Below are 24,341 nucleotides of genomic sequence, written 5' to 3'. Positions count from 1 at the left end.
GTTGTCTAGCACCATACATAACATGGCTACTGTATTCCATTGCCTGGTCCAGCATCTTTTGAAAGCGGAGCAGCTGCGGGTCACCCACAGCATCTGCCTGTCCGTCTGCTTTGCAGTCCCCAGCATGCTGCTCTGACTCCTCGGGGAAAGGGGGGGATTGTATTCATTCTCTATGAGGTCAAGCTCATATATAGTGTTTTTTCTTATTTTTTACTATGTCTCAATCCTAAATTTTTTTTTAAACTTTTGTCCATAGCTGTAGATGTGGATGCTCACTCTTCTGGTGTGAGATTTATTGTGTTTCACCATTACTGTGGCCGATAATAATCCAAGCTGCAGCAGCCTTGCATGGCGCAATAGAACTTAAGATTGCCTTTAAGAGTTACCAAGTGAAGAATTAAAAGATTACCAAGAATGACTGGTTACAGGCACATGTCAACGTACATTCTGCTGTTTTGGTTTTTAGAAGGGTATCCAGCTTGATTCAGTATTACTGCATTGAGTTTAAGAGAAATGTCAAGTAAGTGTCACCACCAGTTCCCCTGCTCAACAGAGATCGATTGATCCTGGGGCTCTGGTCCATTTCATTTCTGTACTGCTCCTATGGGAGCACAGGGGCTTTAACTCAGATTTTTTTTAAAGTATCAAAAGCAAATGCTATCAGATCAATATGCAGCAGCTCAGCTGTCTCAAGCAACAGGAGATGGGGTTCATTTAACATCCAAAGATCCCCCTTGCACTTTCAATGCCGCAAACTATAAAAAAAAAAAAAGCAAACCATTTCACTGGTGGTAAACAGTTCTGTAAGCAACTTCAAAAAGAATTCAAACTTATCATGAAAGGTTTTCTGAGGTATCGCCACGCAGAGTGAGAGTTCCCAGAGAGAAGATTGCTCTCCCTGATTTTTAAGAATATTACGCACACAGCTGTACATCTGTAAGGAGAATCACTGTTCGTTATACTCAGCTAATAGTTTTCTATACAGTGTTGGGATGTAACCCAACGTAGCCCAGTCATGCACGTTAAACTCAAGTCATATTCTGAATGTATTATTACGTAGCAATTAGAAATGTATTCACTGACACGCAGGGGGTGGATATACAGTAGTCAGCTGGTCACTTTTTTTCTACAGAACCATCAAACGTGTTCGATGTGTAAGCAGAGACGAGGCTTGCATCAGAGACCCCTCACACCGCAGGCAAGCGACTCAACCACTATTCAAAGAGCAGCTCTCGAGCTTTTAACCTCCCCTCACCTGCAGGGGCCCCAATTCGTAACAGCTATGCATCACTGGCCATTACAGATGGAGGTTTCAGACGAATTACCACCGTGGATCACAGGGGGCGATGACGAGCCGTAGACACTAAGATCTGTCTGGTCTCTTAAAAGGTGTTTTTTTTTGTTTTTTTTTTGATGATTTAACACCTCTTGATGAATGTTGTCCTTCAGTTTGGCATCTGGATGTTTTTTTCTACACATACAGTAAGCAACACTATTTGGCCATGCCAGTGATCTTGTAGTGACCCAGTACAATCAGCTATACTGTTTCAGTATATGTAATGTTGCAGCAGTCGTAGTAACAGTTGGGTATGAATAAAATAACTCACCAAAAAAAAAAAAAAAATCCCTCTGCCTGCCAAATCACTTTCTTTACTTCAAATGAAACAAACAACTTGCCGGCTAGTGTAAGTTCCCATTGAAAGCGAATGCTTTTTCTCTTTTTGTGTAGTAAAGCTATGAAACACAGCAGGAGGCAATGTAGCCTAATGGTAGGAACAAAAGCCCAGGAGCTCAGTTAACCTGCACTGTTCACTCACAGAGACAGGTGCTCCATCTTCATGTACTCTGTCCAACCCAGCTGCACAACTGGGAAAGAGATACGCGATACAAAATCACAGCATGATTTTCCTGGGCAGAAAAGAAGCGAATCTGTTATTTTATTGACTCTATATTTATCTATGGGGCACTCATTGTTTTTACTGCTTGCCCTACTGAGTTGCACCTGTGCTGGCAGCCACTAATGCAAATAAACCATGTCTATATTTACATCATTTCCTTTAAAGGCCAATTATCAAAACCAAATCGATACAGATTTAAACCTTTTAAAAAAAAAAAAAAGAGTGGGTTACAGGGAACTGTTGCGATTTGAAAGGCACCAGAGGCTCATCTAAACACTTAATTTCCATAGAAGAATATATTAAAAAAACGATGAAATGTGCAGAGTGACAGACTATTATTAATATCAATAAAAAATACATTCTACCACTAGTCCTCTAATAAAACAAAAGGCTGCTATACCCTAACCCCAGAGGGCTACAGAACGTGCATAAATAAGGGAATTACCTCAACAAATCATAAACCGGCAAAATGCCGCAAGAAAAGCTCCACTGCAGACGTGGGGTCTTAGTGGGTGGTGCTCGTTCTGTTTCTGGAACTTTCTCTCTCTGTGTGACAAGAGCCATCTGGTATGAAATATGCCAGCCCGCCCATGTTTGTTTGGTGGCGAGTGTACATACATGCCATACTCAGAAGGACTGATGCCCATCCCCCACTGCTCTGATACAAAAAGGAAAGGCATTAACCCATTCGGGTTCCCTCCTGCAGATATTCTGTTTAATCCTTTAAGGGGCAAGCCTTTCATTCAACAGAAATCCATTAGGGTACAGTGGTAGACCACTTACATTAAAATAAATACATTGCATGTTGAATAACACAAAAAAAAAAATTCAAGAGCAACTTTATAGCAGCCTAGAGATGATTCATCTGCACACCCTACTGTAATGTTAATAAAATGCCCTCAGTTTTCACTTTTCTTTCCACAAATCCTTGAAGACTGAAAGTACAGCGTTAACTGAATGTTGGCAGGAAGGGGATAGGATACCCTCTGGCAAGCTCTTAATTCTGCAAAATACAAGATACAGCACAAAGGTCAAGGGGAAAAAGCATCTTCCATTTTGTCGAACATATTACAACAGCAAAAACAGCTGGTCCTCCAAAAGTAAAAAATCACAAGCCCGTTTGTTTAGTGAGGAATGACAGAACCACCTCAGTACTTGCACATAGATTGTTCACAAATGAATGTGTTTTTTTTTCCCCAGTGCTGTGAAGGTAACTATATTTGTTCTGGCTTTGATGTATTTGATGATCAGGAGACCAAGAAGGGGCAAGGCTGGTTTATAAAGCCACTTTATATCCTGTAGCTTTAAGAAACAGTCTAGCACCAGGTGTGTTTAATTAAGACTAGTTTTATTGTATATATTGGTGTGCACTATTCCTAGACGAATGAGCAAATTGTGGGCCACTTAACTTGACAGCTCAGAGCCATGTGTGTCTTATTAAGACTTTTCTTTGTGTGTGGGGGGGGGGGGGGATTGTTTTATAATGTTTGACTTGAAAATTCTAAACAATTATTTGTAAGTTTCAGGGTTTTTGATTTTTTGGCGGCCACTACATTTATTTTCCAATACGTGTCCAAAAGCAATTCCAAGCAGTTTTGGGCATAAACAAGACGTTGTTTTACGGAGTCAGTCAAAGTAGTTAAATGTGGAAGAATAAACTCCTGCTGTTCGTTTTCATTAGAAACACAGAAAACACAACAGGCACACAACACAGTAAAAGTAAAGCACAGAAAAAAAGTGTAACTTCTGGGAAACTATTCCAAAACTAATACTATGCACAAAGAAGAATGGCCCTTATCTAGCTATTTCACCTTTAGATGTCGTCACTGTGCTGCACTAAAAATATCTCCATTACTGGATGTGGTTCCAGACAAGAAAAGATTAAGAGACTGTATTCATAAAGCAGCGGAGTGCCAGTTGCTGCATGGCTACTGCTTTTAGCCTGAAAATCTGATTTCATGCTTTTTAATCAAAATAGTGTTTCTGAAACTACAGAACAGTACTGTCTACGCAGAGACTACTGGGGTTGCATGTAACTTTGGTACATCTTTCAACTGAATCTGATTATCGCCCTGTCATTGTAAGAGCACCGTGAGGAGGTTATTAGTAACTGCAAAAGGATTTCTGCTAAATGACTGAAAATAATACTATACCCAGATAACAGACGAAGAGCCGTCTTCTCCAATTAAATTGCAAGCTCTAGAAAGATTAGTGGAGAGGCTACGGGAGTTGAGATGAACACTTTTTGGTGAATTACAGAATGGATTCAATTCGTGTAACTGATCAGCTTCAAATGGGATTTTCTTCACTCCAGCTCACACTTGTTTTTTTCGTAATGAAAGTTTAAACAGAAGATGTGGAAATGTTAGATGTGGAAATGTTAAGTCCCTCTGTAGTACTGTTACAGTCGTCCGCCTCCACCCATGTTTTGTCAAACCCGGCCCAGCACAGTCGCTGGGAACTTGTGAAGAACAATTATTAAAACGTCTTTACTTTGGCTAAACACACTGGAAAATGCTACCAGATTGTACACAGGTAATCATTACTGCACTCCAGTGAGCAAACAGCATCTATGTATTTTTTTTTTTTTTTTTTTTAGTTGGATAATCCCCAACATAAAACCACTCCTGTGTTTATTAGGGTTAACTACGTTAGCTACTGTAGGCTTTTGACAAGGACTATCAGAAGAAGTACCTTTTGGAAGAATTTCTTTAGAAGTAAATGTAAAAGGTGACATAATAGTAAAAAAAAAAAATGATATAATAATAATACTAATAATGATGCACCACTCACTAATAGAAATAATATTTTATGCATCACTACTTTATTTAAACAAATGCCTAATATTCTTTAGGTTTAAACGGTAAAAGACACCATTGTTAAAACGTAAACATGCATGCATGCCAAAAATTCCTGAAAGGGAAATGAAACAATTATTGTGTTCTCCCTTTTTGCACAGATATACAGTACTTAGTTGGTATGGCTGCAGCACATGACATCAAAAGAATGCCAGTGTAATTTGTGCTTCAGACTATTAGCCATTGCATTCATGGTATGCAGAAAAAGACCCACAGACTGTGAGCTCAAACATGTCTGGTACTGTCAGGCTGCCAAGCAAGCAGAACACACTGAGATATATATATATATATATATATATATATATATATATATATATATATGTAACTTGAATACAGTTCATATTGTTACCTATTGGTTCTTCAATAAGTCTTTCACCTTATCCTTAGGGGTTACTAAGATACTGATTATCTACAGGCTGACTGGACTCCTCTCATTCTTAACTTTTCATATTTGTTTTTCTCTGGGTAAAAGAAGGACACCGTTTTTTTATTTCTTTGATCTTTGTAGGGTCACAATTGGCAGAAAATAAAACTCAAAGGATGGCTCTGTAGAGGGGTCAGAGTCAGCGCTATCTAGTACAACTGAGCCCCCCGAACCCCCCAGCTCTGGAATCAGCTCAAAGCCCCTTAGCAAAAAACGTTTCATAGAATAAATCTCAATACTATTTTTGAGGTTAGCTTTGACAGGTAACTATGAAGCCACATCTGTGCTATGTTATAAGCACCTTATTGAACAGTATACTTATTAAACAGTATTCCTTTGTAAATATGAAAGCTTTGGTTTTAAAAAATAAAATCAAATACAAGTAAAAAAAAAAAAAAAGATGAATCAAAATGAATCCAGAAGAGATATCTCCTTTAACTGTCTTTCTGTTCAATTGCAGGCACACAGGGTTGACCCAGACACTTCAAAATTGCAATTCAATATCCGCTAGGTTTTCATTTTCCACCGATGAATAATTCAAACTGACCTGCCTGGCAAAATAAATGAGATGAGAGACAAAAGGAGATAGGGAGAGCTGTGATGAAAGGACAGCTCCTGATTTACATTTACCAACAAAGAAAAGTTTATATATATGCATATGCATACATATATATATATATATATATATATATATATATATATATATATATATATATATATATATATATATATTTATATATATATATACACATACAGTGCCTTGCATAAGTATTCACCCCCCTTGGACTTTTCCACATTTTGTAATGTTACAACCTGGAATTAAAATGGATTTAATTAGGATTTTTTGTCATTGATCTACACAAAATAGTCCATAATGTCGAAGTGGAGAAAAAAATCTACATATTTTTCAAAATTATTTACAAATAAAAAACTGAAAAGTCTTGATTGCATAAGTATTCACCCCCTTTGCTGTGATACCCCTAAATAAGCTCTGGTGCAACCAATTGCCTACAGAAGTCACATAATTAGTTGAATGGAGTCCACCTGTGTGCAATTAAGGTGTCACATGATCTCAGATTAAATACACCTGTTTCTGGAAGGCCCCAGAGTTTGTTAGAGAGCATATCTAAACAAACAGCACCATGAAGACCAAGGAGCTATCAAAACAAGTCTGGGATAAAGTTCTGGAGAAGCACCAATCAGGGTTGGGTTATAAAAAAATATCCCAAACTTTGAACATTCCCCGGAGCACCATTAAATCCATTATTAAAAAATAGAAAGAATATGGCACAACCGCGACTCTGCCTAGAGAAGGCTGTCCACCAAAACTCAGTGACCAGGTAAGGATGGCATTAGTCAGAGAAGCAACCACGAAGCCAATGGTAACTCTGAAGGAGCTGGAGAGATCCACAGCTGAAATGGGAGAAACCATCCGTGGGACAACTATAACCCAGACGCGCCACAAAGCTGGGCTTTATGGAAGAGTGGCTAGAAGAAAGCCATTGCTGAAAAAAACCCATATCAAATCCTGTTTGGATTTTGCCAAAAGGCATGTTGGAGACACAGCAAATGTGTGGAAAAAGGTTCTCTGGTCTGATGAGACCAAAACTGAACTTTTTGGCCTTAGCGCAAAACGCTATGTGTGGCGCAAAGCCAACACTGCTCATCACCCTGAGAACACCATCCCCACGGTGAAGCATGGTGGTGGCAGCATCATGTTATGGGGATGCTTTTCATCGGCAGGGACTGGGAAACTGGTCAGGATTGAGGGCAAGATGGATGGAGCCAAATACAGGGAAATTCTAGAGGAAAACCTGTTTCAGTCTGCAAGAGACCTGGGACTGGGGCGGAGGTTCACCTTCCAGCAGGACAATGACCCTAAACACACAGCCAAAGCTACTCTGGAGTGGTTTAAAAACAAGAACCTGAATGTCTTAGAATGGCCCAGTCAAAGCCCAGACCTCAATCCGATTGAGAATCTGTGGCAAGACTTGAAAATTGCTGTTCACCAACAGTCCCCATCCAACTTGACAGAGCTTGAGCAATTTTGCCAAGAAGAATGGACAAAAATTGCAGGATCCAGATGTGCAAAGCTGGTAGAGACTTACCCAAAAAGACTCACAGCTGTAATTGCTGCCAAAGGTGCTTCTACCAAGTATTAAATCCATTTTAATTCCAGGTTGTAACACTACAATATGTGGACAAGTCCAAGGGGGGTGAATACTTATGCAAGGCACTGTATATATATATATATGTTTATTTATTAGTGGGGCTTGCGAAGCAAGAGTCCCCACTTTAAATCTTCGACATACTTCATCTTATTCTTCTTCTTCTTCTTCTTTGGCACGCTACTCCTCTTACACCGTTTAAGCTACAAACGCCGTTCAAACTTTAAAACGTGTAGACCGGTCTGGAATAGTGTGCTTGTATACAACTTTTTGATATCTTTTATACTTTTTAAACCATTAAGCTTTTTGTCCTTTTTTTGTCCATCTTCATTCACTTTATGTTTTTCAACATTCTAAAGCTCCGCATTGTTTAAAAACTCCCAGACTTCCAAGATTCTATTTACTGTAAACGATGTAACTTTTGACACAAATCAGCTACTTTGACCACTTTCCCAACAAGTAAGACAAAAAGTTAGAGCATATGGAATCTTCCTCTACTTCTCTGCTATTCAAATCTGAAATCAAAACAGAAATAACTTTTACCAATCAAGAGGTACAGCTGTTTTTAGTAACCACATCAACTAAATTTTCTCTAACTTTTTGTAAACAACTGAAATTTTGACCACTTTCCCAACAAGCTAGACAAAAAGTTAGAGGGTATGACAGCTTCCTCTACTGCTCTGCTATTCAAATGTGAAATCAAAACATGAATGGCATCTTCCAATCAAGAGGTTTTAGTAACAGTATCAACTTCTTTCAGTAGGCTACTTCCCACTGTTGAATTAACTGTCATAGAACTTTGAGAAATTTCAAATTATAGCACATTCTAAGCATGAGACAATTAGTAAACAATGTGACTTTTGACACAAGTCAACTACTTTGACCACTTTCCCAATAAAGCAAGCCCCACAACTTTACTTGTAAAGTTACCATCTAGTTATTATTATTTTTTTTTTCATCAGCATTTTATCACGATAGATGTACTGTGAGCAAAAAGCAGTATGCTTGTGAGCATAGGTGCCTTATAAAAGCTTGCAGTGGTACAGTACACGGGTCACTGCAGGGTTCGACATTAACCATGGCCAGGCGGCCTGGCAGCGGTAGAGATCGCAGTTTGGCCGGTAGTTTGGCACCACAGGCCCGACTTGGCCGGTAACATTTTTTAGCTGTACAATGTATACAGTATAGTCCACATGGCTTCTGTTTTATGAACGCAGAAAAATGGGTCAGTGTGCCAAAAAGCTGAAAAGAACGACTTTACAAACCCATTTTTAAAAACATACCCACCCCCTGTCCAGAATTTCTACCAGAACTTCAGTTTCTCGCACTCTCCATGTAGTTTAGGATTACCAGATTTCCACAGTGAAAATAAACGGGGAGTTTTTTTTCTTTAATTTACTGACGCCTTAGCAACTCTGAAGCTAAAAATCACAGTATATAAAACAACACAATAACAGTTTAAAAATTAAACATCGGGTGAATTTATTGCAGATGATAACTAATTATTTTATTTTTATATCTAGTCATGTACATGTTAAATGTACAAAAAGCCAGATTTAAAAAATAGATCAGCTATTACCATTTAAACATGGTATACACAAAATCAGAATGGTTAAACAAATAATCCATAACATTGTTTATTTTATTTTTGAATGGCGCCAACACACAAACTAATACATTACTCTGCTATTAACTTACTGAGCAGGGTGATAACAGTTTTGCAGCCTACTTATTGGGCCAGTTAAAATTGTATCCGGGCCAGTAAAAACACTACCTCAGTGGCCCAAGGGGCCAGTAGTAAAAAATCTAAATGTAGAGCCCTGCACTGAACACACAAGGGTGCAATTCAAATCAAGCTGGGTGTGTTCAGTGGGTTGACAGAGACTACAAAGCACTCCAGTCTGGAGTCTATTACTCTCTAAGATATGGGATTGTAGCAATTTTGCAGTACATTTTTCTACAGTCAGACAGTCGGAGTTTAGGCAGTTTTGAAGAAGGTACAAGCCACTCATACAGTGGTTTCGACCTGTACACTGATTTTTACTGGGAATCCACACCTTGTGGAACCTTTTTTTGCTCGCTATACAGTCATACTTAAAACGCACACACACACTAGCACACACACACTAACACACACACACACACACGCACGCAATGCCTGCTTTTTCAGTCCAGATTGTCTTTCAGAATGCCTCTGCAATAATCCCTCTTCACAGCAATATATTTGCAAACAGATACACTTGAAATCACACCTTCATTTTCTTTAATCGCAATTTTACAGCTGCTATTAATAGATCGCCGTGGATTACACCCAGTGATTGATGCTTTAGCATCCCACAGACAATCCCACCACAGCTTTTCAAAGTTTCTTTCGCTTTTGCTCCGTTCTTTAAGGTTTAAGAGACACGTACCAAACACAATGCTGGAATCTGTTTGCTTGTTGCATGCCAAACTGGCAGTAACCTCATGCTGTACTCTCCTTAAGTCTAATATCCTGAATGCATGAAAGCCCAAGCAGTCTTTGTCATATTTAGCTAACATCGGATTAAAAATACTCTGCCTAGTTGCAGAGAAAGACATCTGGGTAGGAGAAGCCTGCCCCACCTCCCTGAAACACGCACAGGCAGGGGGAAACTATTTTTTTGTCAAAAATTATACTTCATGGGTCTCTCGAGTGGCACATCCAGTAAAGGCGCTCCGTGTGGAGTGCAGGATGCGCCCTATAGCCTGGAAATCGCAGGTTCGAATCCAGGTTATGTCATTGCCGACTGTGACCGGGGGTTCCTAGAGGGCGGCGCATAGTTGGCTGAGTGCCGCCCGGGTAGGGAGGGCTTAGGTCTGCAGGACCGTGTACCAGCGACCCCTGTGGCTGATAGGGCGCCTGTGGGTCTGCAGTGGAGCCATTCAGATCTGTGTTGTCCTCCGGCACTATAGGTCTGGTGGCTTCACTGTGGATCCGCAGTGCGAAAATTGACGGATTGGCAGGAACACGTTCCGGAGGACGCATGTTATTATTATTATTATTTATTTCTTAGCAGACGCCCTTATCCAGGGCGACTTACAATCGTAAGCAAATACATTTCAAGTATCACAGTACAAGTAATAATACAATTAAGCCTCCGTTCCCTGAGTCACCGGGGGGTTGCAGCGGTGAACCGGGATAAAAATAATAATAATTGGCGACGACTAAATAAAAAAAAAAATAAAAAAAATGATACTTCACATCTGACGTGGCACTTCAAAAGTTGGGTGAATAGGAGCAGTGTTTCATATTTATTAATTAATTAATGAAGTACCAGCTTGGCGATCTGGGAGACTAAAAAACCCTCAAAGCTAATATGGACTACAGTACCGAAGGCATAACTTGCAAAAATGCTGTATCCTTCCGGTAAGCTGTAGTGCAGATGTACCCGTACATAACACAGTAATGCTGCATTTTCTAAAGAGGGTCAGGGGTATTATTGCTGTGGTTCAAAACACTTTTTGACTTTCTAGTAATTAATTCAACATGCAGTGATTAGTAGAAGCAGTTGTAAAGTAATATTTGGTATAACTATGCTTCTCGTGATACTTACCTGTGCTGATCCTTGTGCATCTCAATGACACGTCCATAGCCCATGTAAACCCACACATACAAAAATGAGATTAGATGAACTGAAGCCAATGATTTCAAACTCAGCCCTTTAATAATAACATTAATGAGCTTCACACTCGTATGCAATCACCGGAGACCAGGAGGAGAATGAGATGAGCTTGACCACCTTTTTTAAGCATATACTATAGAACAGCTGTTCTTTTGACACAAATGTGTCCTGTATGTACAGTGGCATGGCCTTTAAAATATAACAGCACTTAACCATTCAGAAACTTAAAACCAAGGAATCAGATGTGGCAAGATAAAAATGACTGTACTTCTGCTAAGCAAGCAAAATACAAACAAGCCACATGCCAGTGTGGTTTGAAAATAAACTGTGTCAAGTAATAGTGTTAAAGTTTCTGTTATAGTGATTGACAAAACTGCTAAAAACGGTCATGTTAGGGAACTGTGATCTAATGCCTTCTCCGTGCCTATCACAGTGATAACTCAGTATAATTGAATCCTTTAAAAGCAAGGAAAACTAATTATGAGGCAGTATGACAATGGCTCCCATTATCCCCATAATGCAATTTTGCTTGTATTTGCATTATCATTACAAGATAGCACAGTATTTGAATGCCTCATGATTACAGTGTTATATTGGGGAATTTCAAAGGGAGATATTTCAAAAAAGATTTAAAAAAAGAAGTTCAAAGAAAATTTATTTTCAAACTGAATTATTAGTCCATTTGAAAACAGAATCCAAATTAACAGCCCAACGCATCCCAAACCAAGAGATTTCTAGGTCAACTCTTCCCACACCCTGCCACGTCAATGCAGCTCCTTCAATATTTTATCACCTAACTCTGTCCTCCCTAAACAAGTAGATACCTGAACACAATGCAAATTTAAACACATTTCCACAGGTCCCCACTTCTGCTAAACCTTTTCCCACTACTTAAATGAGAAGATAATCTTTCTGTGATTACCACCAAAACCCAGGTTGCCTAGCAACACACAATTAAGGAATATGCTTTGAGATCTGCTTTGCAAGCTGGCCATTATCAGATGAAATTACTGAAGCAACAAATGTCAGGCTCATGCAAATGAGTTTGTTGTGCTGAAAGGATGTTTAACTTGAAAAACGAGGCACACGACCTTGGTGAAAATGAAACAGGTTCCGCACAAGCAGAGGCAACAAAAAAACAAAAAAAAAGTCAAGATGAAAACTATCCTTCGTTGTTTGTTTTTTTATGTTTACATGCACACATAAAGTAAGGTTGCTCTGGTAGATTCATTCGTTTATATTCAATTGATTAGGTGAGTACATTTTAATCATGTTATACATTATATATAATTGGTTGCTAGGTGTTAGCGGAACTGAGAGGTTGTGAAAGTACACAGTGTTCAGGAAATAACAACAACAGTACATTCATAGGACATTATTTTGGGGAAAAGCACAAATGTCCACAGTCACAAAACATGTTTTTCTGAGAATCTGCCAAGACGCCAATGTGTTTGTGTATATATAGCCCTCATGTGTATAATCCCTGCCACACACCTGCTCCAGCTCGCTTTATAAACATTCACAGTGGGCAACAAAACATTACGTTCCTTCAAAAGTCAATGCTCCTCCGGATTCTGTGAGCAGCTCTCTCTCAACTACACATCCTGAAGTGTAACGTTTATAATAACCACCCTTATATAAAACTGAATTTTCAACATCAGCTTTGATACTGATGTCACACAACAAACCATTGCGCATGAAGTTCACAATACCCTGGGTAAATCAATCAGTCCTGAATAATTCAGAACTGCTCAGGTGCAACGTCACAGCTTGGGGAAGTTATTTCTTGCACCAGTCTGGGAAGGTTGTGAAGAGGGTTAAGATAAGAGTCATGTGACAGAAATGTCCCAGTAGTATATCACAGGAAATGATTACTGAATGTAATCTTTTAAGATGCCTGCAGTATTATTGTACAAACACTTACACATTTGTACCAGTAACGCAAGGTATTTTTATTTATTGAAAATCTGTTTTGTCACAAGCAGCCCATTGGCATCAGTTTGAACGCTACAGCCACACATGTTTTGTTCTTGCATATTAAACGTTTTTTTTTGTAATGCAAGTCTTAGAACGATACTGAAACAATCTATGGTTCAAATGTATAGCAATGGATGTGATATGAGAATGTACCACATTGATATGAATACGGTCACAGATAAGCCTAAACAGCGCACATGCAAGCTCACTCCTCACACAGACAGATAAAACAACCTGAAACACACCAACCATAATTTAGGCTCGAAGCAGCTTACAGGAACATCACAGCGATCAGTTTCAATTCCGCAATATAAAATCTGATACACCCCAACACATACTTTACAAGAGCTAGGAGGTGCCGGTTAAGATCATTTGGAAATGACAGACATAACTGGAGTGTGTCTCTAAGACATATACAGACCTGTCAACTCTCCCGTATTTTGGACACTTCTCCCGGACATCTCCCGGGACAGATTTTCTCCTGTATTTTCCTCAAAACTGTACTATTAAACCCCCTTATGTCAGCAAACCTTTAATGTTTGCAAAAGTAATGGCCGGTGTGTGCTTACTGCAATCCCCATCTATAATAGCAGGATTTAGGACCCCAAGGAGCCCTGTGGCAGGCATGAATTCAGTGTGCGAGGTAAGTTCACATACTTAGCCACGCACCTCAACCCCCCCCACCCCCTCCGCCGCTCTACGGATTGCACACCCCCTCCCTCCTGATTTTGTATTTTCAAAAGTTGACAGGTGTGCATATACAATATAATACAGACCTGTATTAGTTATTGTAGAACAGTTTCTTTTGTTTTATTGAGACACCTTTTTATGTCCATGTAATTGTGTTTATTTATGCAGTAATCTAGAACTACCTATTGTTCCCTGAGGTAAGGTAGTCCTTGATCACTGCTAAATAGGGGTCAGTGAAACCAGCCGTGACAGTCAAAGGTCAGGTGGTCACTCAGAAAATAAGAAAACTGTCAAACGTTTGGAAGTGTTTGTTGCTTGTTTTACTACAGCTGGTGCTTAATTATTGAACAGCATCAGTCCCTTCAGAAAGCCTTATTCCTTTGTTCACAAGTGAAGTTTGCTTGGAAGCGGTTGCTTTTGCAGTCAACTGTTTGTGAGCCACTGAATTAGGCTGCTGGCCAAGACAGGCTACCTAAACGGAGCTACAATATGCTGGAGAAGAAGCAGACAGGGGGACGAGGGGTCACCCGATTAGCAAATTAAAAGAGAACTACACAAAATAGATAAGATACCAATCTTAGCTACCTATAGCATGAAACCTTTGCATATGCAGAAAGAAAGCCATGACTTGACAACATTGGCAATATAGACTTAAAACAATATTAATGGTACAGGCAGCAAACTCACAAAGGCAAAACAACGTCACCCAAACACTGTGCTTCGTCTTTGATTGGGCAGTGTCACTGTATTTATTATTGTGCATTGGAAAAAACTCAGTTTACAGGTCAGGCCACCTTGCTTGCTAAATTAACCATGGAAGGGGAGGGGTCACTTTACTGTAACAAATATGTCACTTTGGACGGTAACTAATACCATAGTGGTAAAGTCCAAACTGAAAATGAGCTCACATATATCCAGCTGTGGTGTGTGAAAATTATTTTCAGTATTTGTTTTTTAAGTAGTTCTATGCATCGTCACAATAGGTTTTCATGAACAGCTACATTGTAAAATCAATATACTAGGGACCATTTGTCGTAATAAAAAAAGATAGGAATTTTGATTAATATGAAACAATACCACAGGCACTTGCCAAAACTGATCTAATAGACAGCTCGTCTTTATATTAAGGTCGCTTTCATTTGAAACATAGCTATATAATAATAGGGACTGGAATATTTGCACAAATAATTATTTTTTAAAGGAGATTACATTTACATTCAAATACACAACGAGGCCAAGAGAATGCAGTCTATGGAGACAGCTGAGGTGAATAATAAAACAATAAGAGAGACCAGAATAAGTGTCACAGCATGTAATATAGACAGAGGTACTGTCTCAAGCAGTAAATAACAGTGATTGATGGGCACCAATATCGACATACTGATATGATATCGTGTAATGATATCGATAATAATTTCCATATGGACGGCCACTGACATCGTTGTGGACAAAAAAAAATATTCATCGCAGAGACATACTTTTAATTGCCAATACTGCTAAAAATACAAATGCAGTATAATCAAGTTTATTTTATATTAAGATACAACAAACCCCATGCCTACCAATCATGGTCAGACATGTAGGCAAACACCGCACACTAAAGTATTATTTAACCATTTTATTCCATTGATTGGTGTTTAGGTACCAAACGCTGTTTGCATGCTGCATTATTTTGAGATACGTGCATGGGTCAGTTCATTCCATTTTGTCCGTGTGATTACTCTATTATTAATGTATTTTTAAAATATGAACATTCGGTATTATAAATGCAATGTATTTTTAAAACATCAAAACACATCTCAAAATAATGCAAAATTAGGCACAACACTGTACTTAATACTTTTACAGGTGTTGTGAGCAGTTATATGCAGAGCAGCTGAAGATTCAATTACTTCCGGATTGGCTAGAAAATTAACACCCAAAGTCTGCGCAGTGAAGTATAGAAATATTTTAGTTTTGAGGTGGCTGATGATGGAATAGTAAAACAATACAACAAGACCTTGTTTTTCTCCATGGATACAGTGAAGCAAAGCACCACTAAGTTAAAGTAATTGCTTTTCATATGTAAATATCTGTACCAGAAATACAGACATTTGGGACAGAGGAGAAGAGTGCAAAACCACAATCAAGCACAGAACACAAAAAAAAGACCAAGGGGACAGAAGAGCTTAAAACAGCAAATTACTTGAGTCAGGCGACGCCATTGTGGAGATGATGACTGGCGGCCCTGTGCGCCGGGTGAGCTTCTGGTTGGCAGCATTAACGTTTTGCGCCTGGAGCGTGGAGCCGCTGTGCATCAGAGAGGCCTCCTGCTGGGACCCCTTGCGGAGGAGCTGGGGGCTGCAGTGTGGGCTGTGCATGGGCGACATGGCCGACAGGCTGCGGTCTCGCTTCATGAGCTCCATGGGTATGGTGTAGGTAGTGGAGTACGCCGTCTTTGGGGCCGAGCTCAGAAAGTTGGGATGCTGCGTGGTGGTCATGGCGATCCCGGAGTTGGCAGAATAGGCTGACATGGGGTGGTTCTGGGAGACAGGTTTATTGTAGCTGCCAGGACTGGCAGGGAAGCCCGCAGGAGAGCGCGCCCCTATCCCAGGGCCATAGGTGGCGGTTTCCAGCAGGTGCTGAGTTGGGGCACTGGAGGGCCTCCTGCCAATGACCTCCCCCATCCTGGACGAGGCAGGCTGCATGGAGATGGGCGGCTGCTGCAGGGCGCTGGGGTCCATGTTTTGCTGCTGCTGCTGTTGCTGCTGGTAGAGGTCGTTGCGGTGGTTGAAGCTGTTGGATCGGGTCCGCAGATGTTGATGTGCGCTGACTGGAGCCTCGTGCTGCCGCTGCAGCTCCATCTTGTAGTTGAGAGCCACGCGGGACAATACGCGGACCTGCCCGAGGTTGGGCGCCACCGAACGCACATCATTCTCCTCCATCATAGCCAGGAGGCTGGCCGAGTCGAAGCCCTGCTGGAGGAGGGCGCTAATGGTGCTCTCTGAGAGGCCCTCGGCCCGCAGCAGAGCAAGGAAATCCGAATCCATGTTTTTCTTCAACTCCCCCAATGTGGCGGACTGTGGCGGATGTTGAGCAAGTCCCATTGGGTTAATAGTGGCGGCACTGCCATCGTAACCATCGTAGGCCATTTTCTGCCCGGTTGCTGAGCTGTAAGAGTTGGCACCCTCCTGCCTCATCCCAAGCCCACGGTGATGGTTCTCCGGGTTGCCGTCCATAGCCTGGGTGGCTGGATCAACCACCAAGGAGGTGGCTGTGGCTTGCCGGGGGTCCAAGGGACGGCCATTGACATCGTTGTAGACAGAGCCGCCGCTCATAGGGGGTGGTTCGGCCCCGTACCTAGGAATTGCTGTTTCTACTCCGTACCTGCTAAGAGAAGGGTCCCTGCTCCGTACGCGCTGCCCGTCTGATATCATCTTAGAGGCAGCAGATTCCCTGTACACTCGGCTCATCTCCTGAGCCGTTGGGGGTGGGGGAGGAGGCCTGGATTGTCCTTGATCCCAAGTTGGTCGTCCTCCACTGGTTATCCCATAATGCGCAGCTGATCTGCTAAGCATTTGCTGCTCCCCCTTATAACAGCCTCGAGGATCTTCAGGTGGCCGGGCTGCTATTGCAGGGTCGTGGTGGTAGTAATCCTGAGGAGGCAAGGAGCCCCTTCCCGTCATGGCAGCGTCTGCCTGCCTCTCGTAGTAGCTTTTCAGATCCGGGACTGAGCTCTTTCTCACAGGCCGGTGCTCATGCCTCTCAGGGTAGCCCTGGTCGTACAAAGAGTCGTGGTAGGAATAGGGTTCCCTCTTGAGATGGAGTTCGTTCCACCGTAACTCTGGGTGCGGCTCGTCCCAGCCTCCACCACCGTCTCCCCCGTACGTCAAAGAGTTTCTCCGTCTTGGTGCCCTGGGGTGGTACTGGTAGCTGTTTTCCCCTTCCCAATTCCCCTCATACCATCCAGCAGCGTCCCAGCTCTGAGAGCGCCCGATACTTGTGGATTGCTGACTGGAAACAGGCATTGGAGAGAAAAAGAACACAGCTTTAAAGAGAAAAAAAGAGCAGGGTGTTTTCTTTCAAGTCTTCTGTTACAGTTACATCAAAAGAAAAGGACAGAGGAAAAAAAGTGGAAGATTGAGGTACTGTTTCACCTGATCTCCAGGCTTTTTTTTAATTATCCAGAGGCGGTGCTATTGAGTATCTCCCTGTTACCAGGCAATCCTTGAATTATTCATTTCCTGGAAATATTAGTAGATGGTGAGGGGGAAACAGAACACCACACATACTCACACACAACGCACCTTAAATCCGGCCTTACTACTTCATGGTGGTCAGCATGACATGGTCTCCTTTTGTTTTTGGCTTGAAGCTTGAGGGAACAAAAAATAAAAAAGGGGAGGGGAGGGAGTGGGCTGCAACACTTTAATCCTGAGGTTTTGCCTTCCCCCGTTCTGGGACATTTTTCTCGCTTGGGCAATTGGTATGAGGGATTATGGGCTAAATAAAACCTCATTAATTCTTCTGCTCCCTGTGACATCACTTGAGCCAGATAAAGCGTAATGCTAATGCTGTCACCCATCTGATCTCAAACACCCCCTCCCCCCCCGCTTCCATACAACGCAATTTTAGCAATAGCAATTCCATATCGTCATCTTTGAGCTTCAATGGTGTGTGTTTTAAAAAGGAAGAGGACGCAATTAAAGACAGAGAGGGAGAGACCGATAAGTATTCAGGAAATTAATAAAAGACTGCACAAGAATTGGTCAGTGTCAGCACATTTTAAATCCACCTTGATTGAAAGCTAATCCACTGAACACAGAGCCGAAAGACATGGTACAAATGTAAGCTGGCAAGCTGCAATAAAAGATGTCAAAACACATTTATGTGCACAGGTTTCAGAAGAATATATTACTAGAAAGGCACACCAAAAAGAGGAGCATTCACATCATTTGTTTTGTTTTTCTTTTTTCAACATGCTTTGGGCATCTAAAGTTTAAACCATTCACCATCCCCGAATAAACTTTCTCAGAATAGATTGGGCTAGCCTGCTATTATCAGGACATTGTACCCAAATCCTTCCATTATCTCTGAAAGAGAAATTACTAAAATGTAATCTGGAATTTACGGCTTTAAGAACTGTGTACGGGGGGGCTCCCGAGTGTTGCATCCAGTAAAGGCGCTCCACGTGAGTGCAGGATGCGCTCTATAGCCTGCAAGTCGCGAGTTCGAATCCAGGCTATTCCTTTGCCAATCGAGGACGGGAGCTCCCAAGGTGCGGCGCACAATTGGCCGAGCGTCGCCCAGGGGGAGGGAGGGTTAGGTCGGTTAGGGTGTCCTCGGCTCACTGCGCACTAGCGACCCCTGTAGTCTGGCCGGGCGCCTGCGGGCTTGCCTGTAGCTGCCCGAGAGCTGCGTTGTCCTCCGACGCTGTAGCTCTTGGGTGGCTGGATGGTGAGTCTGCAGTGTGAAAAAAAAGGGGTCGGCTTGACGGCACACGCTTCGGAGGACAGTGTGTGTTCATCTTCGCCCTCCCGAGTGCAGGGGTGGTAGCGGTGAGCCGACCCTAATAAATAATTGGCCATTCCAAATTGGAAGAAAATAATAAAAATAATTGGCAACGACTAAATTAAAAAAAAAAAAAAGAGAACTGTGACGGGTCACAGAACGGGGAAATAAGGGAGCTTGGTTAATCAGGTCCAGGTACTCTACTCGAACAGTGCTGGATGTACTGTACAGCCCTAGCAAATGTGAGCACAGGGCTATACTTTGATAGTATAAGGACATACATGCCAACAGTCCCTGTATGGTCAGGACCGTCCCGATTTTCTAGCAAATGTCCTGCGTCCCGATGCATAGGAATAAAGTCCCGATATTTACCCATTGAAAAAATAAATCATTTATTCTGCACAGTAGAGTTTGTGAAAACCACACACTGTGCTCTTCGTGCGGCTGACACATCTGCTGATCAAGTTATACAAAGGTAAGAACGCTTCATTATGTCTATTTTTACTGTCACGATGGTCGTGTCGTGTTGAGTTAGGGGGGATACGTCTATTATATGATAATGAGTGTTTTTTTGGGTATGACCCCTCCCCCATACGAGTGTCCCGCTGAACAGTTTCCAAATGTTGGCAAGTATGTAAGGACCTGGATTTCAGAACTACCCTTTTTGAGGTATATTATTGACATGACCAGTTGCCAGCAATCAGGTCCCTGTTAAATGTACTCTGAACTGATTGCACTTATCACAGCACGAGTAAGACTCCCCTGAGTCTGTAGGTTTACTATTAGGAATTATTCACACAACTATAGAGGAGAGACACATTATGTAAGAGGGGGGAAATTGTACTATATAACACAGTGCTTGAGGATACAGGTGCCAGGCGAGTGCAAGAGAGATCATTGGTTCAATCTGGCTGGCCAATAGTGTTCACTTAACAGTCACTACTGTCATGATGTGGAAGATCCATCCAATTAGGTCAAATACTGTGGTGCACGCATTATCATTAGATTCCATCCTGGTGCTGCATGTATTAATATGTTGGGTTGTGCTCCCAGTTATTAAGTATTCTGCTCAATTAAATATCATATATCACTCACTGTCATATGAAACATGTCATGTGTATTATTCCTCAGAAAAGTCCCCAGCTCGTTTACTCAGTTCCACTCTGTTCAACAGTTCATACAATCTCCATATCTATCTTTATTGGGATTCCAGATGCACCTTTTAGATCCTGTTGTAGAAGTTCTTTACAATATTGTTATAGCAAAAGATTGTAAGTGTAATTCAGTGTTATTATTTATATATATATAAAGGTTCATAGCTTAATTTCTAATGAGTACTTATAACAGATCAATCTTCTTCTTTAAATATACAATGCAAACAAATGGGCTGCAATGAAATTACCATAAAAATCTAAATATTTCACCGGATTCTCTTCATTAACTGCTTAAGCTCTGCTCTCTACGATGTCACAGAACCCCTTAACAGCATGGGACAGGTAATAAGGCAGTATGGTCATAGTGCAGAAAATGCCATTTCTAGATACATTAACTATTGTCCTTAGTAAATTAAAGCCATCAGTGCTGAAGACATTAACCAAAACGTTACATCTAGTCGTCTTTCTTATAGTTTAAGTGTATGATAAATGATAAAGTATTATCCTTCTATATCTGTTTTAAAGGAGAAAGGGCTCAACTGTAATTTATTTTCATCTTGGCTGAAATCTGTCCTGATGGTCCTGAACCTCATTTCAAAGTCAACTGTGATGATTTGATCAGCTTATTCATTCACAGTCAGAATAGATTCGGTTTGCTCTGCCGTGGATATACCTGTCAAGAATGCTAGTAAGCCAGAGTGACGCAGTGGACAAAGCACTCATCATCACAACAGGCACAGAAATAAAGATACCACAAAATACAGACATGGAAATAATAACTTATTTGGTCTGGAGATTCTATATATATATAGTGTATGGGTAATACAATGGGACCGCTGTTGCCTGTTTGTGTTGTCAGCACCCATTTGTGACTAAGGCTTTGTCATCGATGGACTGAATAAATAAAAAATAATTGACATCCCCATCATCATCATTAGCTATAATAATAGTAATAATAATAATAATGCTTAAAAGTGCATTATTTTGGGTAACCCTTTGAGGAGGGGATTTGCTCTCGTGAAGCTAACCCTTTTCGAGGCAGTATTGCTTCAGTCTTAGCCATCTGGTGGCTGGGTATACAGAGGGCTACAGAAAGAGCATGCTGTCTGATTTCAGGACATGTTGCTGCCTGGGACTTGGCAAGCAATGCACACACAAAGCAGATCACGTGATTTAGATAGTGTCGGCTACAGAACCTTTTTGGCCATTAAACTTTCATTAGACTTAATAAATTAGGCAGTTTGACAAGGAACTTGAAAATTCAAGTCAATTACAGTTATTGTACAGTATTTTAAAGTTTTAACAAGCCCCAAGGCTAAGTTTTACAAGTATCTGGGGAGAACTCCACATGCTGCTAATACATGGTTATAATTTCCTGAAGCTCCACATCTGTAGACAGGATTTGAGGGACATTGCTTTTAAAAACAGCCAGAAATGCAAGGAGATTCAAATTATCCCTGGCTTACACAATTAGGATCTGACTAGTGGTTAGTATAGCAGAGGCACAGCCCAAATGCAAATAAATACAGTAATGCGTCATCTGCTTTATCCATCTCACCAGATTTTACTATGTACCTACAGTGCCCTAAAAGCTGACAAAGGAGAAAAAATGTTCACGTGTGTAGCATCATTCCCGAACCCTTTACCCAAGCAGGCTATGAAACAGGGACTAATCCTATGATTGCTAAAGGAATAATCAGTTTTCTTTTAAATACTGTTGTGTGCACAGGATGCTAAGACTTTGGATGTCTACCTGTCTCCCAGTGCTGGGGTAGCCTAGGGGTGTGCAAGCCTCAGTGATAGAGGACTGGGCTGCAGCGTAGAAGGCTGTAGGAAGAGCTTGGACACACAGATTTTCGCTGTGTTACTGGCCATGCACAGTAAGCAACCTGCTCGTAAAACTCCCCAAAAATGCTAAACAATTAAAGGGATGTAAATGATTATACATGATTTCAAAACTATTTGGCTATTGGTCAAGCATTTTCAGCTTTAACCTGTCCATTGTTACCGGTTTCTGTTTAGCTTTTGCTGACTTTAAAATCTGTCACCGAGAGATTGCCAAAATCTTTGTACAAGACAAGGCGGAACCTTTGAAGTTTTACGAGGTATTATGCTTAAAAAATGCAAAACCATTTTCCCCCTTAAATAGAAAATGAAAGCCCAGCGTTTGCTGCGGTTGCTTTGATGAAATAAAAGCAGCGCTTACTAGAACTACGTAATTCTCAGCTCCCAGATCATGCCAAGATCTGGCATGATCTGGTAGCTGGTAGCACAGCTAGATAGAAAAGCAGGACGTTATAATTTGGCAGTGTGAAATATTTGCACGATGGAAGTTTCTGCCTTCATTTAGTTTTTTCCTCATGGATAATTTCATACAAAAACGTGATCCAGAGTATGATCACTGCAAAGGTACAAATATGTTAAAAGGAAAACAAAATTGTACAGCAGACAGCTGAAAGCAGATACCCCAAGGAACAGCCCATTTCATTTAGTGTAGACCAGACATTTTTAAATACGTTGTACACTATGGTATGTTTTTAGCCTTGACTTGAGCAGTCTAAGATTTTGTTTGTACCAGTTTTGTAAATTTCAATACATTTTGAAATTGTTGTAAAAGAGTACAAAACACACATTGTAGACACGGTGCTTGAACTCAATTATGTTTTTTCAGTATCAGCTGTACAGTCAAGTGTTTTTACTGTTTTAATTTTTAATGAAAGTACTTGGATTGTTTATGCATACAGTACTGTAGTAATAACATGACATCCTTGCATCATCTGGTGAAACCTGTATGCTTTACAAAATATCACATTCACCATCAGGGAAAAGGCTTTCGAAGCTCCAAAGCTGGCACAACCTAAATAAAGGTGGCACTGGTGACCTCAGAACACATGTGAATACCTTCACTGCCCCTCCTAGAGAAGCCAGAGAGTAGCCCATTAAACCCAAATACGCCCTTCTGATGCTGTGTATTGACGCAGTGCTTTGATGTTGCAGTTATAATGAGTCAATCCAGATATGCAAATAGGACCTCTAAAAACAATGCAGAAACTAAACCAGTCACACAGCTGGCCATAAAATAAAATTAAAAAAAAAAAAAAATCACAGCTACATAATGAAATCCAGTACTTGTCCCTTTTATTACATGCCTTCTGTTTCATTCCAGTTGCTCTTAAAAACGCACAGTTAAGACAGATCTGATTGGAAACATGAACCCAAAGGGGCTGGCTTTCAAAACCAAACCACCTCCCCTCATCCGCATGATTTTTCCTCTTCTGTTAACTTCTCATCAAAGTGGCCATTTAGAATTAGAGGAGAGCGGTACACAATGCTCACAGAACTGAAATAAATACAATACAAGCCCCTGGAAAGAAAGGACTGGCATGTTTCCTTATGTGTTTACCAGATGACGAGGGGGCAAACTGCATGTGCTTTAAAGCCACGGAGCTCAATATTAATACGGTTTCAGTTGCCCCTCCTGAGGAGAAAAAGAACGAGAACGAGAACGAGAACGAGAAAGAGAAAGAGAAAGTGAGCAATTGCTACGTGGTGCTGGAGGACCAGCACAGTACGTGTTTGTTTAGTGTTCGTCCCTGTGTGTCAGTGTCTGTTCGTTTTGTTTACCTGTTTATTTTGGCGTGAAGTGCCGTGTCCTGTTTTTGTGTTCTGTTTAAACCTTTTATTTTGTTAATAAACGCCGAGTGCTACCATTTGCACTCAGCTACTCATCACCACCGTCTGTCTGTGTGTTTCTTCCGGGTCTGACGTGTCACCACTCAGCCAGCCTTGTGACATCTCCCAGTAAAGTAGGTGGCCTTGTTCAGAGTAGGGTGGGGGGTGGGTGGAAATCCATGCACTGCCAAAATATCCATTTCCATCATGCTAATATTCAGAGGCAGACACTAGAACACTGGATGCACCATTACGGATCACAGTGTGGCCAAGTGTTTTGTAGCAGCCTTCATATTTCACTGTGTGGACAGTCTTTGTGAACTAAAACACTGTCTATCAAAGTATCTGAGTACTGCTGGAACTGAC

The 24,341-nt window shown here is 41.1% G+C and overlaps 1 protein-coding gene across 6 annotated transcripts in view; it reads right to left on the bottom strand.

Annotated features, from left to right (window-relative positions):
- Positions 1–24,341, bottom strand: part of LOC117415855 (C-terminal-binding protein 2-like) — a 90,083-nt gene that overhangs the window by 24,721 nt on the left and 41,021 nt on the right. For 3 of the 6 annotated variants that reach the window (XM_059026220.1, XM_034026732.3, XM_034026733.3), the window contains exons 1-2: positions 17,946–18,172; positions 15,845–17,652 (exon numbers count right to left, since the gene is read on the bottom strand). The exons of 2 other annotated variants lie outside the window; for them this stretch is intronic. In XM_059026220.1, the coding sequence (XP_058882203.1) occupies positions 15,845–17,652; positions 17,946–18,157 (2,020 nt within the window). In that variant the 5' untranslated portion in view covers positions 18,158–18,172. Of the gene's footprint in view, positions 1–15,844; positions 18,173–24,341 lie in introns of those variants that run through there. One more of the 6 variants, XM_034026731.3, reaches the window with a different exon arrangement.

Source organism: Acipenser ruthenus, chromosome 7 (assembly GCF_902713425.1).
Source record: "Acipenser ruthenus chromosome 7, fAciRut3.2 maternal haplotype, whole genome shotgun sequence".
In the NCBI taxonomy this organism is placed as follows: domain Eukaryota; kingdom Metazoa; phylum Chordata; class Actinopteri; order Acipenseriformes; family Acipenseridae; genus Acipenser; species Acipenser ruthenus.
Note: the sequence above shows the minus strand (reverse complement) of the source record. Positions and strands in the feature narration are given on the sequence as shown.